Source organism: Salvia miltiorrhiza, chromosome 2 (assembly GCF_028751815.1).
Source record: "Salvia miltiorrhiza cultivar Shanhuang (shh) chromosome 2, IMPLAD_Smil_shh, whole genome shotgun sequence".
NCBI classification, from domain to species: domain Eukaryota; kingdom Viridiplantae; phylum Streptophyta; class Magnoliopsida; order Lamiales; family Lamiaceae; genus Salvia; species Salvia miltiorrhiza.
In genome coordinates, this window is record NC_080388.1 from 37,988,816 (window position 1) to 38,005,839 (window position 17,024).

Consider the following 17,024-nt stretch of genomic DNA (forward strand, 5'->3'; position numbering starts at 1 on the left):
AGCCAGCCAGTCCATTCCTAGAATTATGTCCACGTCTCTCATCGGTATAACATATGAGTTGTGCACCACCATCTTGAGTGATCCTATGTTCAATTCTAAGTTCAAGCACACATGTTTGACTATCGTCATCCCTCCTATAGGTGATGATATACTCAACTCCTGGTCAGCTCTTTCCATTTTAAGTTTTAAGGTGTCGACACATGTACTTGAAATGAAAGTATGCGATGCGCCCGTATCAAACAGAAGTACGACATGGGTATTAAGTAGCATGCCCATACCTGCCAGGTTTCCCTGGTTGTTCTCGGGCTGCTTCTGCCTCATAGCATAGGCTCTAGCATGACGAGGTTTTTCATGTTGTTTCTGTTGTCGCTGCTGTTGTTGGCGGGCCTGTTGCTGATATGGTTGTTGAGGTTGTGGTTGGTACTGTAGCTGTTGGTGCTGTTGTGGCTGTTGATACTTTGGTTGCTGCCTTGGGTATGGTTGGGGCAAAGCTTGAATTGCTCGCAGATGTGGAGCCTGGATAGGTGGGTTCGGCCTTGAACTCGTTCCATGTTGCTTATTCGGGCACCGGTTTGCATAGTGTCCCTTCTGGTTGCAGATATAACAACTATCACTGCCGGCCTTACAGATTCCCACATGATTTTTGTTACATTTGGGGCAATGTGGGGCTCTCTGTTGGTTATTTCCCATCTGTTTCGGTGCACTCTGGCCTCCATAGCCCTGTGACTGGAAGACCCGTCCCTGCCATGGCCTCTTCTCGCCTTGGTTCGGTTTACTGTTGTCCCATCTCCTTTTTCCTTTAAAATTCTGATTATGATTTTGATCCTGTGGAGGTGCTGGCGCAGGTACAATTGCAAGTCTTTCTCCAGGCATGGCTGCCTCAATGTCTAACGCTCGGCTGAGCGACTCAGTGTAAGACAATCCTCCGTGGCTTGCCAAAGCCATCCTAATCTCGTGCCTCAGTCCGGCACAAAACTTTTCAGCCATCTTCTCATCTGTGTCAACTTGTTCCGGCGCATATCTAGACATATCGCAGAACATCCTGTCGTATTGAGTTACCGACATCTTCCCTTGTTTTAGATTGTAAAATTCAGCCTCCTTTTTCTTGCGGTAGCTCTTGGGTATATACTTGTCATATATACCGGCTTTGAATTGTTCCCAAGTCAGGTTTTCTATCTGCTATGCTGTCATCGTTTTCATCCTTGCTTCCCACCAGAAATCAGCTGACCCAGTCAACTGAAAGGACATACAAGTCAGACGCTCCTGATCAGTGCAGCGCAGGAAGTTGAAAATGCGCTCAATAGCGCGAACCCAAGTCTCAGCTTCTGTCGGGTCTCCTATCCCGTTGAAGGTGGGTGGGTTCTGTCGCAAGAATAATTCCTTAATCCGCCGTTCTGGCTGAACAGGTGGTTGAACTAATTCAGGTTCTGCCCTGCTTCTGGGCCTCTCTCATCATTCCGGGGAATCCTTCCCCCTCCTCTCGGACGCCCTCGTCTTGGTGGCATTCTAATGAGTAAAAACACAAGTTATCAGCGCATTAAAATGCAATAAGGACATACTATCATTTCTATAGTTACTCCTTAACTCATCGAGTTCTGCTCCTGCTAAAACTTAAGCGAACATATAAATAAAACACAGCGGTTCGACTTGTCGCGAAAGACTGATAGGGTCGCTACATAGACATGGGAAATTAGTATCAATGAGAACTATTTCATCAACATTTGAATATAGATATGGTGATCTATCCAAGCATTATACATGATGAACTGGCTATCTTGCAAATTCATCATGAAAGAGCTCCGTTCCAAAATGCCCTATTAACCAGCGTTTCCGTACTAATACTAGTCAAAATAACTAAGCCAACATAGGGGCATACAAAAGTATCGAAATGATCATCGTTTTCGAAATACACAAATAAGATCCTACTAAATGCACAAGAGATTGTCTGTATGCATTACGTGCTTGACCCTTGGGTTGAAGCATACGTGTTTGACTGATTTAATCTGATGAGTATCTGTTTGTCCTTGGGTCACAGAAAATCTACCAACAGCTAGTAGATCGCAATGATTCAAATCACAAATGGCAATTAGGCAAGGTGTTTCAATAATTTGCCAAACAATTGAAAATGAATAACCATAGGATAGAAATGAATTGACTGTAAGGTCGAAACGAAATGACCTAATAGTCTGAACCCGTTTGGCTTTTCAGATGAAGGTTTAAAATATATAGGTTTAAAGACCCATATATGACGACTACTGGGATTTTGGCCATGTGGACTGGCCAGGTCCGACACAACTACTTCTCAGTCACTCGGAAATACTTTTCCGAACTTGGTAATTCTTGTTCCTTGGCTGCAAAAGGTATATTTGGTCTAAAATCACCACTTTCTTCTTAATATCTTGAACATGTCCTTGAGAATATTCTAGAGCTTCTCAAACTTGGAGTCTACCTCCTAGTTTAATGCAATCCTTAAACATCTTCTATAGGCGAAATAAGGTAGGCTCGACCTTACTCAACAATGTTCCTCTATATGATCTTAATGTAGTACTTCTAGTACTTAGTGTTTCTTCACATAGCGCTTGAAATGCAACCATATAATTTGAAGCACTCTTTCATTTTATTGCAAAAACCTTTTGAATCATCACGCATTCAATAAGGAAATAGCTTTTGCTCATCTGAGCACCTTTATAGGGTATGTGTCTCCATGTGTAATGCTAAGTCATAGAATGACCTTAGTCAATGCTCTCATTGCGGTTACCAGACTAAATGCATAATCCAATACGTTCTAACTGAGGCGACGTCCTCGATAGGTTAAGGTATATATATTTATCTTGAGTATATCCTTAGGGTCTCATTAGAATCTTAATTCTTTTGTTTCAGCATTGATCCACTGTCGGCGCTTCTAGCTATTATTAAACTCTAAACCATCTTCGAGAACTTCTCTCGTCTTACACACTTGCGTAAACTTTTATGATCAATCATAATGGTTGGTAACTACTAGTACCCATATCACATCTCGTCTTTCTAATTCGTAGTAAGTGATCGTAATCAATAGGGATTCTCAGTCATGTCCTTATCTATTGCGATAGGTACTGTAAGTAGAATGGTTCCGAATATCTGAAACTATAAGCTGATAGCTTTAATTGTAATATTATAACATCATATACAAAGCATTTTGACCCCTCGTAAGTCTAACTCTGAAGTTCATACATGAATCATGAAGGTTATCCTCAAGCCATAGCTAGTGATAATCGAGGCTAGAAGCGAGTCTCAGCTTATTAGGAATTAGCTAACTGATTACATCAGTCGCACTCATCACTTATAATCAATATTGTACTTAAACTATCATCGAAGGCAATAGTCGATTAGGTGTTCCGTCTCGCGTGAACAATCTGAATGAAGAACTATGCCTGCTTCAGTGATTCGTGCGTGGCACTCTGCTTGCACTGCTTTCATTGGATTCTCTTCCTCTTTCTTAGCTCTTCACCATGGCTATAGTGAAATATAACTGAGTTTCTAGCTTCTATTGTTCTTCTCGTAACAGTGATCATGCATTCTTAACGCATCTAAATTCATTGAGATATCTAATCAATCAATAAAGCATAAAACTTGAATGTAAGCATCAGTACATTCATATAGAACGTGAACTTCTCAATGTTTTAAAATCATTACCACCTTCTTTCTTGCTGAGCATGACGATGTGATGAAGTGCTGAGCTTTTGTCGACTGACTATTTCATACTAGTTATCATACTAGAAAAATTGGTTAACTCTAGGGTTCAGAGCAAATTAACTGCTCTGATACCACTCTGTCACGACCGACCCTAATTAAGGATAATTAAGCCGGGGAAACCGTGACTAATGAAGGGAGATTAGAAGCGGGGTAGAAAGGGGAATAATCAAACAAGAAAAGATCGCATTTCATCATTGTTAACAACAGGGATATTTATAATATAACGGAGTTTTAGTCGTATAGACTCAAATAACTAGTAAGTTCGGATAACTCCGACTTATCCAAAATAACATAAAACTTCTGAGTACGCAGCGGAATAAGGTTCTGATTACATGTATGAAGACATGTAACCCTAGAGTTCATTAATACATAATAAGACAAAAGAGTCCCGCTCGTCACTTCATCACCATCGGCAGCTGCTCAACCTGCACATTTAGAAATATATGCAGGGCTGAGTACAAAAGTACTCAGTGGGCACATATGCCTACTATGAAATATAACATGCTTCGTAAAGTTGTAAATTGTCATGCCATCATAAACAGTACAGCAAGGGAGTTTTTCGCTAAAAAGGCCCAAGCTTACTAAATTCATTTGTGATTCTTAAAGTTCGTCTGCAGACTAAGTTCTCTTGTAATCTATCATATCTGGAACTGTGTGCCGGAGAGGTGGCCACCTCTCACGGTCACTTGACCGGCCAACCCGCTAGATGACTCACGGTCACTGGTGTACACTAGCCCTGGCAGGATAACTATCAACTGCTCAGGACCCGAATTCGATTGCATAATAACTGGCAAAGCCACATCAGATAGATATCATACCAAACATTGAAACATTTATGGCAAGACAACAGTTGAAATAATTTTCAGTTCAAATATTTTGCAATGAAATAACTGTTCAAACATAACATTAAACTCATTTGATATATATGAAAGTAACCCACCTGATAGCAAAGCTTTGCTACAGATTAGTGACTCCTTGACGAGCTCTTATTCTTGCGCTCGACCTTTAATCCGAGAAAATAACGTAAGACTTTAAATCGAGGGAAAATTCTCAATTAAATGAGAATGCGTAATTAAACTATGCATGAATCTCGTATGCATGAACTATTATTCTGAGATAATAATCAGGGAATTTCTATTGTTAATCCAGGCTATTGGATTTAAACAAAAGCTAAGCCTCGTCTCATGAAGTCGGATAATTAACAAAAATTAATACGTTCTCTTCGGGGTGTTCTAATCCGTCAATTAAATAAACCCCGCTCCTCGTAGTCAATAGAAAATAAATAAATACTTCAGCTTATTCGCTTTATAACCTCATAATTAATCGGCTTAATAAATAGGAATAAGTAATGTTATAAGATTAAATAATTAAAAGGCTCAACATAAGGCAGCCTAATAATTAATTAAGTAAAAGTGGGCTTGAATAATTAACATGAGAGGCCCAATTGAAATAATTCATCGGCTCAAGTAATTAAATAAATCTTGGCCCAATAAATAATTATTTGATTAGCTGGGCTCAATTAAATAAATCAAACGAGGCTCAACGTAGATAATATAACAGCCCAATTAAAATAAAATAGATGGGCTTCAATTTAAATAAATTCGGCCCAATAAAATAATGTAATAAAAGCCCATCTGAGTAAAATAAATAAATTCAGAGGCCCAATCAGTAAATAAAATCGGCCCATATAAATAAAATCAGAGGCCCAATCAGTAAATAAAATCAAGAAAGCCCAATTAAAATTTAGAATAGCCCAACTCCAAAATATACTCGGCTCTCTCTCTCTAAATCTCGTTTCTCTCTTTTTTTTCCAACAACAGTCGAGCTCTCTCCCTCTTTCTCAAGGTCGACGCTCCCTTCCTCAAAATCGGCGCTCGATCGGCTCTCCTTCTCCGGCCGCCTTCTTCGGTCGGCGTCGACTACCGACGTGTCTAGGTCCGGCGTGGCCGCACCTGCCTCTCAGAATCAGTCGAGAGCTTCTTCTCTCTCTAAATCAGTCGCTGTTTCTCTCTCTCGAAATCAGTCGAGAATTCTCCTCTGAGGCTCGCCGCCGCGGCTCCGAAATCCGGCGATTCAGTCGGCGCCGGTCGTAGCCGTCTCTCCCCTCGTCTTAACCATGAAAGGGAAAGCACAAGCCCTAATTTCCCTGAAATCAAAATCGCCGCCGCCGCTGTAACTTCCGGCGAATGGCTGGCGGTTTCGTTCTCCTCCACGAATCGTCGCCATCTCCTTCGCGTTCCTCCGGCGACCAGGGAAAGGTCCGCCTTCGTTGTTCTCCGGGGTCGATGGAGTTCGAGTTGCGCCACGCCGCCGCTGCTGCCGTTCTCGGACTTCGCCGTGACAGCAAGAGCTGTCGTCTTAATCTTCGTCACGGCTCGGCTGAATAGGGCAGTCGCCCCCTTCCCATTCGGAGCTAAGTTCTACAATCTTATGATATTCTATTTTCGATCATATATTATGCTCTTCGATTTGCTGCTATTCTCATAGCTCGTGAAATCTTGGTTATTCTATACTCTTGTTATGAAATGCTGTGGTTTTGCTACTGATTATGCAAATTCTCAATGCAATTGAATTGTGTGGAAGCTTATAGGTTGTTGGTTGTTCTAGGTGACTACCGATTATGCTGTTCTTTCTGTACTAACTCAAGCTCATTCTAGATTACATAAGTGTGTGACTTTGCTAAGTCCATTATGCAAATATACATCTATGCACAGTCTGCTCTTTCTAATTAATCAAGCTTGTTGGATGATGATATGCGAACTGGATGGATATTTGTATAGAATTAATACCTTGAAGTATAAATGTTGGTTGACTGTTGTTGCTGGTTTAGGGAAGTGTGAAATAACTGAAATGAATTGAAGCTGCCATTATTTAACGAATGAATGAGACTTTGGCAGAAAATGGTAGAGTTAAAGTACAAAACTCACCGTGAAGTTGCTTCGTTTGATTGATGAACTATTTGCCGAACTTGAGTAGTTTTAACTAGGGAGATAGCTGAAATGAATTTGGTCCTTCTGTTAATGCAGGTTGCATATGGAAGAAAGGTGAAGAAATTGAACCAAGCTTACCTCTTGAAGTTTGCTGGCAGAGTAATAAACGATTTCCTCTTGTTCCTTAGTGGATTCTACATGAAAAATGGAAGAGAATGAATGTGGTTTGTTGGTTGAAGTTGAGGCTAAGTGGAGAAGTTGTTGTAGTGTTTTGACAGAATGTAGTGCTCAACAAAGTGTAGTGGTGATAGTAAAGTAGTGGTGTTGGTGGTTGGGGAGCAATGGGTGGTGGAATGAAAAAGAAAGAGAAAAAAAAAATGTAGAGAAGGATTAATGATGTATTTTCTATGTCTCGGTGATTCTGTAACTGTAATAAAATACTGGCTTCGATTCTCATTGATACTGTATATTTACATAAATCACGATTTCGACATGTGATATCTCGCTAAAATCGATAAGTTATAAAATGAATCTAAATTAAATCCGCAGATTTAATTCGTTCGTTGTTCTGATATCTAAATTAAATCCGCAGATTTAATTAACTTCTTGAGTCGGAAATAATTCACGACCTGAGTAAAAATAAAATCAAATTCCATCTCGCTTAAAAAAATAAATAAATAACGTGACTTTGCTAAGTCAGTTATAACTCTGAAATAATATCATTGACTGCTTTAACAATATAAATTCAGGATCATAAGCTGAATTCATATCAGAATAATAACCGTTTTCATTCACTGATGAACAAAAATAAACACCCATTACTGGATTTAAAATATATAAAAGAGCGGGTCACTACACTCTCTCTCTCTCTCACACACCCCACTCTCTCTCTCCACACGTCAGCTTCCCCCCCACCCCCCCGGTCGGACCCTCCCCCTCCCCCAGAACCGCGTCGCACCGCCGCCGTCGAGCCCCCAGCCGCAAACCCTCCCTCCCGCCGTCAGCCACTTCCCCCTCTCCCAGAACCGCGTCGCACCCGCCGCCACTTCCCTCACCGACTTCCCCCACCACCATCACTCTCTCTCACCGCCTCTTCCACCGCCGCCCCTGCTCTCCCCACCACCAATCCTCTTCCTCCACTTCCTTCACCCCTGCTCTCCCCACCACCACACCTCTTCCTCCACCGCCTTTCCCCACCACCATCACAGGTCCGCCGCCCCTGCTCTTCCCCACCACCACACCTCTTCCTCCACCGCCTTCCCCACCACCGCACTCCCCACGACTCTCTCCCTCCACCGCCCTTCCCCACCAACAAAATCGACAAGGGATTAGGGCTCGATTTCTTCTCAAATCCAAAACCCAAAACCCGAATTCACCTTTGCAATTCCCCGATTTAGTACTCCGACAACGCGTTTCTGAGGACCACGACACCGATTCGGTACTCCGACGATGGGCTCGGCGGTTGTGGGGGAAGTGGCGGCGGGTGGTGGGGGAAGAAAAAGGGTCCGACGCGGTGGGAGAAGGGGGAGGGTCCGACGGCCGCCTGCCCACGCTTCTTCTCCAGCCCCCTCTGCTGGGGCGGCGGATATGTGATGATGGTGGGGAAAGGAAGTGGAGGAAGAGGTGTGGTGGTGGGGAGAGCAGGGGCGGCGGTGGAAGATGTGGTGAGAGAGTGATGGTGGTGGGGGAAGCCGGTGGTGGAAGAGGCGGTTCGACGCAGTTCTGGGGAGGGGAGGGTCCGATCGGGGGGTGGGGGAAAGCTGACGTGTAGAGAGAGAGAGAGAGTGGGGTGTGAGAGAGAGAGAGGGTGGAGTGTGTGTGTGTGTGTGTGACGTGGCGATTCCGACTGCCACGTCAATATCCCGGTCGCCGGAATTCAAAATTGTGTCAAAATTGAACAACTTCTTAAATTGATGTATTAAAATGTAAAATCCTGAAATCGGATTAAAAATGAATTTTCGACAAAATTTGTATATTTAGGTGCAATTTTTCCTAAATAAAATTGGGGCTATAATTCAAAAATAAGCGGTGCGCATAAACTCCTGGCCAAAATTGAGATTGAATCATATTCTACCCACGTGTCGCCAAATCATTGGCTATTGGAATTCGCACGCAGATGACATCCCTCTCTATCTTCGAACGTCTTTCCCAACCGCCGTAACGCCCATAAGCCTCTCCGCCGCCAACCAACTCCAAAACCACCATTGCTCCGCCGCGTTCAATCTTCAAAGAATGGCCTTCAGCACAACCTCAAAGCTCAATAGTGGGAATACTTGGGCCACCGGATCCATCCACCACGATTCTCGCACTCATAGAGGAAGTGCGCCGCCAAGAATCCGAATTGCTGCGGCGGCGCAGTCGAGTGGCGGCAGAGTGACGGCGGATTTCGAGGAGGGGCAGCTGGAGAGACCCAAATGGACCGGCGAGACGCCGCTTTCGCGGCTCGTCGGAGCTCTGATTTCATTCAAACCCCTCTATTCTGTAATGAAGCTTGGTGCTAGACAAGTTTTGATCAGGTAAATTTCTAAGTTAACAAAGTAGAAAAATTCTAATTCTTGCTCAACTCTAACTAGCAAAAATTTGTTTCTTGTGAATTTACTCCTTTTATCTCCTTCACACGTCAAAACATACATTCTAAGAAAGTGGACAATTTTATTCTTTTTACTCCTAATTATTACATGGAAAATCGAAAAAGTGAAACAAATTGTATTGATCACAAAGGTAAGATTGGAAGTTGTGCATCACTTAATAGAGCACTTATTCGTTTGGGCGACAGGATTGATTTCCAAACAATACGCCTATTTGGGGCCGGAGAGAGTACACACCCCACAACGCCTTCTACGTTGCATAAGATAGGAGTAGGATTTACCTAAAACGTGTAGGCGTAGAAAAATGTATTGCTGATTTTCTTTATTTTCTTGCTCCATATTGATTTCTTTGGACGTAGTTTCTAGCTAGTCTAAATTGTCTAATTCTTTTCTCATATTGATTTGGACAGTACAGCTGAAAAAACAAGCATTCCGTGGAGGGATATGACTAAGGAGATTTTGGAGTCCGATGTTTACAAGGAGAAAGATTCCATTGAGGATACCTCACTCGTTTATCCAGATTGTAATTTCCTCAAATTCTATGGTTACTTGTGTTTTTCATGCATAACTTTTGTCTAGTTTTAATCCAACAAAAATGGTGGCATTTCTGAAATATGTTTGATGATGAATGTGTAACATGTTTTCGAAACTGAAGGATTCATCTTTGATGTCGTGCAGATTATCTCAATCCTTTCCATGCATATGATGAGGGGAACCTTTCTTGGCTGGTAGTAATTGATTTTGTCATTAGAAATGATAAGATATTGGTGAAGCTATGATGGCTTACAGCTCTTTGTGTTCAACAGGCTGCAGCAGAAGCAGAGGCGGCCACCATGTCAATGGTGAGAAGGGCTATACCTCATGCCTCATCTCTCGAAGAAGCAAACCAAATTGTTCGCGGAAATTGGCTTCAAGCAATAGAAAACCATCATTTGAAACACTCGGGAGGCACGAGAATTGGTGAGATTCTTGATATTGGATGCTCAGTTGGTGTCAGCACGCGATTTCTTGCTGAAAGATTCGCCTCCGCCAAAGTCACAGTACGTTTAGATATATGCTAAAGAGAAAACCAGTCTTTTTAAGATTATGAGGGAATGTGTAGTCCATATTAATATATTATCAAGAATAGGTCTACATTGTGTGAAAGCTTTTTGTGTGGTGCATGTGTAGGGGCTCGATTTATCTCCTTACTTCCTCGCTGTTGCTCAACACAACGAGAAGAAGAGAAACGCAGGGGAGAATAGAATGAGATGGATCCATGGAAATGGGGAAAACACCGGCTTGCCCTCAAACTCCTTCGACCTTGTCTCCATTGCTTATGTGGTATGCCTCACTTCTCTTTTCATTGTTTTGTTTATCTCGTGGGAGATGATGCCGAGTTTCTTGCTTGCTTGATGCAGTTTCATGAGTGCCCTGAAAGAGCAATCAAGAATATGGTGGAGGAAGGTCTTCGGCTGCTTAGGCCGGGAGGCACGTTTGCTGTGACCGATAACTCGGTATGATTTATACCTAATAAACCATACACATTAATCATCATGAGCTAAATCCAAACACATTCTACTATAGTAGTTCTAAATATTCCGTTTCTGCCATATTTGCAGCCAAAATCCAAGATTCTTCAGGTAACATTTGTTGTCAACACTAGGAAAAGCAAGCAAGGTTGAATAAAATCTGATGTGGATTATGATGTTATGCAGGAACTATCACCAGTGCTGTTCACGTTGATGAAGAGCACAGAGCCTTTTCTGGATGAGTACTATCTGACAGATCTTGAAGGAGTGATGAAGCGAGCTGGTTTCGCCAATGTGCACACGCTCTTGACAGATCCTAGGCACAGAACTGTCACTGCTACGGCGCCCTTTTGATTCTTCTCTTTCATTTTTCTTCCTTCTCACTTGTTTTATTTATCATAACAAAAATACAGAAAAAGCATCTACTTTGGATAAAACCCAAATCTCAGGATTCAGCCTTCATTCATGTATAGCGTCGGCGAGTTGAATTAATTTGATGAACCAAACTTTTTATCAAATTCGAATTATAAGCTCGTGAAGAAATATCTGTATGCTTATCTAAACTTAGCAGTTATCCAATAATTAATTTGATAATGACTATTAAATAAATACATGACAAATAAATTTATTAATACTCGATTCAGTTCATTTACAAATTAGTTTACACGCCTAAATTCTAACTCCTAATTTGATACTTTAATCAAGAAACAAGGCTAAATTAAGTAAAACGCCAAAAAAAAATTATGTTGGGTTTGCCCACAACCACCTTATTATTAACTATTACTAGCTACAATTTAATAAATAAATTGAACTCAATCTTACGCATTTGGACCCTAAGTCCCGAATTCGTATTTTGATATGAGAACACGAAAAAGGACAAATGTCTAACTATTGAGCCAAATATAAAGTATGCTAAGTACTAGTAGTATTTTAGAATAATAATAATAATATAATCGTTATAAATTTTTTTATTTTATTTCTTTTTTTGTCGCAATTTAAATTTATTTCTAGGGTCAATGAACGGCTTGTACACGTGTCAAGATCCCATGCCGAAAAGAAACCCGATGAACTCAGCCTTTACGTTTATCATTCTTCTACTCAATCCCCTCTCTCTACTCTCTCTCCCTCCCTCTAACTCTCTTTCGCGTATGTTCTTGTATTCTTATGCTCGTTTTATTACTTGTATGTATATCAAAAGTATTCGATATATGAAATTCTCTGCTTTTGGGATTATCTCATCTTTATTCCGTAAGCACATCTTCTTCCACTTTTTTTTTGGTGTGTGTGTAATTATGTTATTCGCTACTGATTATTTTCACCTTTTATTGTTTTGGTTTCAAGAGCTTGTTCTGGGCTTTTATGTTGTTGATCATGTCTAGGATAGTATCTCTGCTGCTTACTTTAAATTTCTTATTTTTATAAGAAGCCCTGATGCTGACTACCTTGATCATATATGCGTGAATAGATTATTAATATTATTATTATTTTCGAAATTGAAAGTGATATTCAGCATAATAAATTGGCTTTCTTGGTGAGCTTTAGTGGTGTAGGTGATTGACTTAATGGAGATATTTGTTGAGAAAAAGTTATTCTAGTGTAGCTAAGATGGGAAAAGTACCTGCTTCTGGTTTTGCAAATATATAATTGAAGGTGTGAAAAGAATTCTAATGAATTATTCTAAATACATAAAAAGGGTTCTCAAAAAGTTATCTTTTTTTGTGCAAAAATTTGTGGAGAAGTATTTGTAGCGCCATAGTATATAGGAATCTTCGAGTTTATTCTCTGAAGTTAAGGTAAGGGCTTTCTTGTTTGAGGGTGTTTCTAACTGTTGATGTCTTTAGGCGTTAGGTTTGCAGAACACAACAAGCTAAAGCAATTTATTTTTTTAGGGCTTTGTAACAATTCTTGTCTTCTATATCACGAGAGGAGATTGGGAGAGTAATTGTTAATTCGTTATCTCTCTGTGCTGAGATTGTTGTGCGTCGTTCCGGTTCATATTGGGCATTACCGGGAAGCAAAATCTTGTATTGTGGCTGTTGTTTGTGTAATGATAATATGATATCACCAAAATATGCAGCTAGTTGTGAATAATTGGTTCAACCTCAATCGTTTTAGGCTGGTTTTTGTTTCTAGGTTTCTGGCTATTTTTGTTGATTACAGATGACATTTTGATTCCTTGTTACATTCCTTTTTATCACTGTGAGAATGACATGTTTCTTCGATTGGTGTTGCAGTTCTAAATGTTAATATTATTATCCTTTTTTTATCTTTCAAGATCAGAATAATAGCCAGAAACGGTCACATTTTACATTGCATTGCAGTTGCATTACATCTTTAACCCTGCATCGTTTTGCTGGAAAACCATTCTAACGAAAATGACGATGAATAATGAAATGAGTTCTTATTTGAATAGCCTAGTTTTCCCTCTTTCTATGTCATTAATGACTTCATCTTTCTTGTCTGAGAAATCATGAATGTGAGGGAGTTTCTTTTTTCAGTGAAATAATTGGCTGAATGCTTACAGGATTATTAGCCTGCACAGAATTCGAAGTTCTGTTTGTAAATCTACTAATCCTATCGACTTATTTGTGTTTGAGTTCTTGCAGCTGTCTAGCCACTTGTCTAGGGAGCGGATATAGAAAGCCGCTTGATATCAACTTCATCCCTTACTATGTCTTTCAAAGGTATAACGTGGGCTGGAAATGTATACGAAAAGTTTGAGGCTATGTGTTTGGAGGTGGAAGAAGCTATGTACCAGGTAAACTTTCCTCTCCTGGTCTTGTGCTGCAACCCACGTAATGATAAAGAGGCTTGAAGCCTTCCTCATCCTCTTTGTCTCTTTCTCTCTTTCTCTCTCTATAGAAACGGGACACCAATAGTTTCGACCGGATGTGGTTAGGCAATTTTTTTATGAATCACCTGATTGCCTGGATGGCATAATATTTTTATATTTAATATTTAGATGATGATGTGTTGGATTTCCACTTTAAATCGTTTTTTAACGTGCATACGGATGAAACTTGTGGCGATTCTAACTGTTGATGCTTCCAATGCATCTGCTAAGTTCTATTCTTTTTCCTCTTATATAAAACTTGAAATAGGAAAACATGTCTAGTTGAAGATAACCTTCTCTCTTTAGCTTATATCCTTCCCCTTTTTCTATATTGTTGAGGTGGAGAGATTGCTCGGAGGAAAGAATGGGATTATTTAGCCGATAAATGTTTACTCTAGCACCTTTGTCATAATGACCATAAAACATATTTATTTCGTGCTGACCTCTTTTACACTTCTCCGTGTCTGGGGTGGAGTTAAAAATTAAAATCAAAAAATGAAAGTTTTTACCTAGTTTGCTGTATGTTCTCAGCATTTTCTTAGCATGTTGTTCCATCATATCATTGCCTAAAATAACATCTCTCTCTCTCTCTCTCGTTTGACAGGATACCGTTAAATACGTGGAAAATCAGGTGCAGAAAGTTGGTGTTAGTGTAAAGAAGTTCTATTCAGAAGTGATGGATGATATGCGTCCTCTATCGTGTATAGATCCAACGAGCGTAGCTGATGACTTGTCTCCTATCCCCTATGGTTACACCGATGTCAACAAAAAGCCAACACCGGGCATATTGGACAATCGTCGGGATCTAAAGAAGAAAAAGAACGACGATCAAGTCCTCTTGAATATAACTGCTGAAAAAGGATCGTCCAATGTATGCCTTTTCTCGCCACAATCTCCCGGAATCTTTATTGAACATAAATCCCCCGAGAAATGTGCAGTAAGTAAGAAAATCGGGGTACAGAGGCGTGCAATCGGCATTAAAAGAATCTCTAAAAGCAATTATCCTTCAAAAGATTCGTGCCGAACTACTTCTACATCAGAAGATAAGGGGAGCAAAGTTGCAAGTTGCGACACGAGAACTAATTCCAGGTTGGCCTCTGACAATATGGATGTAACTTCGTCGTCGGACTTTGCTGGGAGGTGTGGAGCTCGAGAAGCAGTTAAAGGAAATGCACCAAATCTCAATCACTCAATTGAGTCCCCTGCTTCTGATGAAGTTTTATTGCCTCAATCTGTAAGGCAAGATAGTTTGAGGGCTAGTTCCAGGTTGGCCTCTGACAATATGGATGTAACTTCGTCATCGGACTTTGCTGGGAGGTGTGAAGCTCGAGAAGCAGTGAAAGGAAATGCACCAAATCTCAATCACCCAATTGAGTCCCCTGCTTCTGACGAAGTTTTATCGTCTGAATCTGTAAGGCAAGATAGTTTGAGGGCGGCCTGTGATGACTCGATTGTGACATCATCCTCGAACATAATGATGCAGGAACATGCTGAGGCGGTAAAAGGAAACACAGCTCTTCAAGATAATCTAATCAAGTCTCCTGCTTCCGAAAAAGCTTTATTGGCTGAATCCATGAGGCAAATTGGGGATGTTTCCGACTGCATTCCCCCTGATTCTGACAGTAACTTATCAGATGACTCCGTGAGGCTGAAAGGAGATCCCGAGGCTACCACATCCTGTTCGGGATCACCCGCTGAATCTGCTGGTATTTTTATATCAATCCGTTACGCTTAATGTGTCACTACTGATGTTGTATGAACGAGTATTTTGTATTTATATATATCAATCTGTTATGCTTAATCTGTTAGGGATCACACGCAGGTATGTCTGTGAATGATATTGTTGCGTGCTCAAGTTTTAGAACTGAGGTTTGCAATCTTGAATATGAGGAAAAAGGGACTGTGTCTAATGAAGGTATGTATACTCTTGTTGTTGGAGGTACACTCCGGTGCATCCACCCTAATTAAATTCTAATTTTGATCAATAAACCCTAAAATCATAGGATTAAAAGGATTGGTGAACCCTGATGTATGCAAGTTTTTTGCCCTTATGTTTTAGATAAATGTCACATGAGCAATCTCCTTTTTCGCCTGGATAGAGCGGAAGACTGACTCTCTCTTTCTTTACCTGTCGCAGGTACTTCCATAAAAGATTGCTCATTAAGTGCTGATTCTCCTTCATGCAATGTTGAAGTCTAGCAACAAGGATTTTATCATCACTAATAAAGGTACTCTAAACATGTATGGCATTGAAACTATCTGCTTTTTTTGTGATTTTGGTTGAGAAGTTATTGAGATGAAAAGAAAATTTGTGGATAGTTTGCATTGCTAGGTGCAGAAAAATATAAGCAAAATGCTGGGGAATTCGATTTAATCTATAGTATGGAGAATGATATATACAACAGTACTCTTTTCAAGAGTGCAGTCAATAACTGTAATTCTACCATGTAAAACCATGAATGACAGTATTTATGTTCGTGTTTTTGGCAACCTTGGCTAATGTCTGATTTTGGGCTTGCAGATAGCTTTGACATGGAGTTTGTAGAGAACAACGAGGTTTCTGAGCTGAGAGAGGTGAAGTTTGAGACCGATAATGGTAGGCGTGATTTGGAGGAAAGCTGCATCTTTGTCGATGGAGATGAGCTCCATTTTGACCTTCAAGGGACTAGGAAACACAAGTCCTACAAGGTCTCTCTCTCTCGCTCTGTGTGTGTGTGTGTGCACATTATTGCAATCCATGTTAATTGAGTGAAGAGATGTGTATTTCAGAAAAGGATCCGTGAAGCACTTTCATCAAAGTTGAGATCAAGGAAAGATGAGCAGCTTGTCTTCTGCGAAGACAAGCAAGAGATGTCGGATCGTGCTCGTGCTCGTGCTGTCGAGTCCGAGGAACAGAAACTATCAGCTTTTGATTCTGTTGAATCGGATTGGGAGCTTCTTTAGAAGACTCATATATGGATATAATTATATAAAGATGCTGTTAAATTGTGAATAATTGGACAAGATGATGTGCTCTACATCAAAGATGGTAATACTTGTGAATCAGTATGCAACAAAAAGAAGTGAAAAAGCATTGATTGCTTCTATATGTCAATATCATAAAATCATACCGAGTATTGCCAGTTTCTCTCCGGTTGGAACGATATCAAGTTTTAAATGTATATAATAGTAGTGTGATTAGTGACCGAAGCTTTTTCCTTAATTTGTGGTCATACGTGGAATTTTCATAATTTTCTAGTACTATTTATTTGAAATCTTCATTTATGCTTTTTTAAGTTTTGTATTTTATCTTTAACAGTTTCGGTTTTTAAAAGTTCAACCCAAATTAGATTGAATTGCTTCCAAATCGAAGTAAACCTCTAATTTTTTTTTGAGACGGAAAATTAATGGTCTTATTTAAGAAATATCATCGCTTACAATGTCCCTTAAT

The 17,024-nt window shown here is 40.3% G+C and overlaps 2 protein-coding genes across 13 annotated transcripts; both read left to right on the forward strand.

Moving 5' to 3' along the window:
• The first annotated feature begins 8,711 nt into the window (after positions 1–8,711).
• LOC131012316 (uncharacterized) lies at positions 8,712–11,279 on the forward strand. Its single transcript, XM_057940257.1, has 8 exons — positions 8,712–9,178; positions 9,661–9,773; positions 9,929–9,978; positions 10,057–10,290; positions 10,421–10,573; positions 10,651–10,746; positions 10,852–10,872; positions 10,948–11,279. The coding sequence occupies exons 1-8, from the start codon at positions 8,895–8,897 to the stop codon at positions 11,113–11,115; spliced, it is 1,119 nt and encodes a 372-aa protein (XP_057796240.1). The 5' UTR covers positions 8,712–8,894; the 3' UTR covers positions 11,116–11,279.
• A 419-nt stretch (positions 11,280–11,698) lies between these two features.
• On the forward strand, positions 11,699–16,775 carry LOC131012311 (uncharacterized). Of its 12 annotated transcripts, none has more exons than XM_057940251.1 (8): positions 11,770–11,907; positions 13,368–13,519; positions 14,199–15,005; positions 15,078–15,300; positions 15,417–15,509; positions 15,732–15,822; positions 16,116–16,282; positions 16,364–16,775. In XM_057940251.1, exons 2-6 carry the CDS (start codon positions 13,433–13,435, stop codon positions 15,791–15,793), a joined length of 1,272 nt encoding a protein of 423 aa, XP_057796234.1. In that variant the 5' UTR covers positions 11,770–11,907; positions 13,368–13,432; the 3' UTR covers positions 15,794–15,822; positions 16,116–16,282; positions 16,364–16,775. The 12 variants fall into 12 exon arrangements, with proteins under 12 accessions (XP_057796227.1, XP_057796234.1, XP_057796232.1 ...); XM_057940249.1 differs by having other exon boundaries at positions 11,833–12,009; XM_057940248.1 differs by having other exon boundaries at positions 11,848–12,009; positions 15,417–15,533.
• Positions 16,776–17,024: the final 249 nt, after the last annotated feature.

Excerpts from the sequence above, each read along its gene's own strand:
- LOC131012316 (XM_057940257.1), top strand. The coding sequence starts at position 8,895 with ATGGCCTTCAGCACAACCTCAAAGCTCAATAGTGGGAATACTTGGGCC. Across the intron at positions 10,574-10,650 it reads TTGTCTCCATTGCTTATGTG|TTTCATGAGTGCCCTGAAAG; the intron begins GTATGCCTCACT and ends TGCTTGATGCAG. Across the intron at positions 10,873-10,947 it reads CAAAATCCAAGATTCTTCAG|GAACTATCACCAGTGCTGTT; the intron begins GTAACATTTGTT and ends GATGTTATGCAG.
- LOC131012311 (XM_057940241.1), top strand. The coding sequence starts at position 13,433 with ATGTCTTTCAAAGGTATAACGTGGGCTGGAAATGTATACGAAAAGTTT. Across the intron at positions 15,301-15,416 it reads ATCACCCGCTGAATCTGCTG|GTATGTCTGTGAATGATATT; the intron begins GTATTTTTATAT and ends GATCACACGCAG. Across the intron at positions 15,534-15,731 it reads GTATACTCTTGTTGTTGGAG|GTACTTCCATAAAAGATTGC; the intron begins GTACACTCCGGT and ends TACCTGTCGCAG.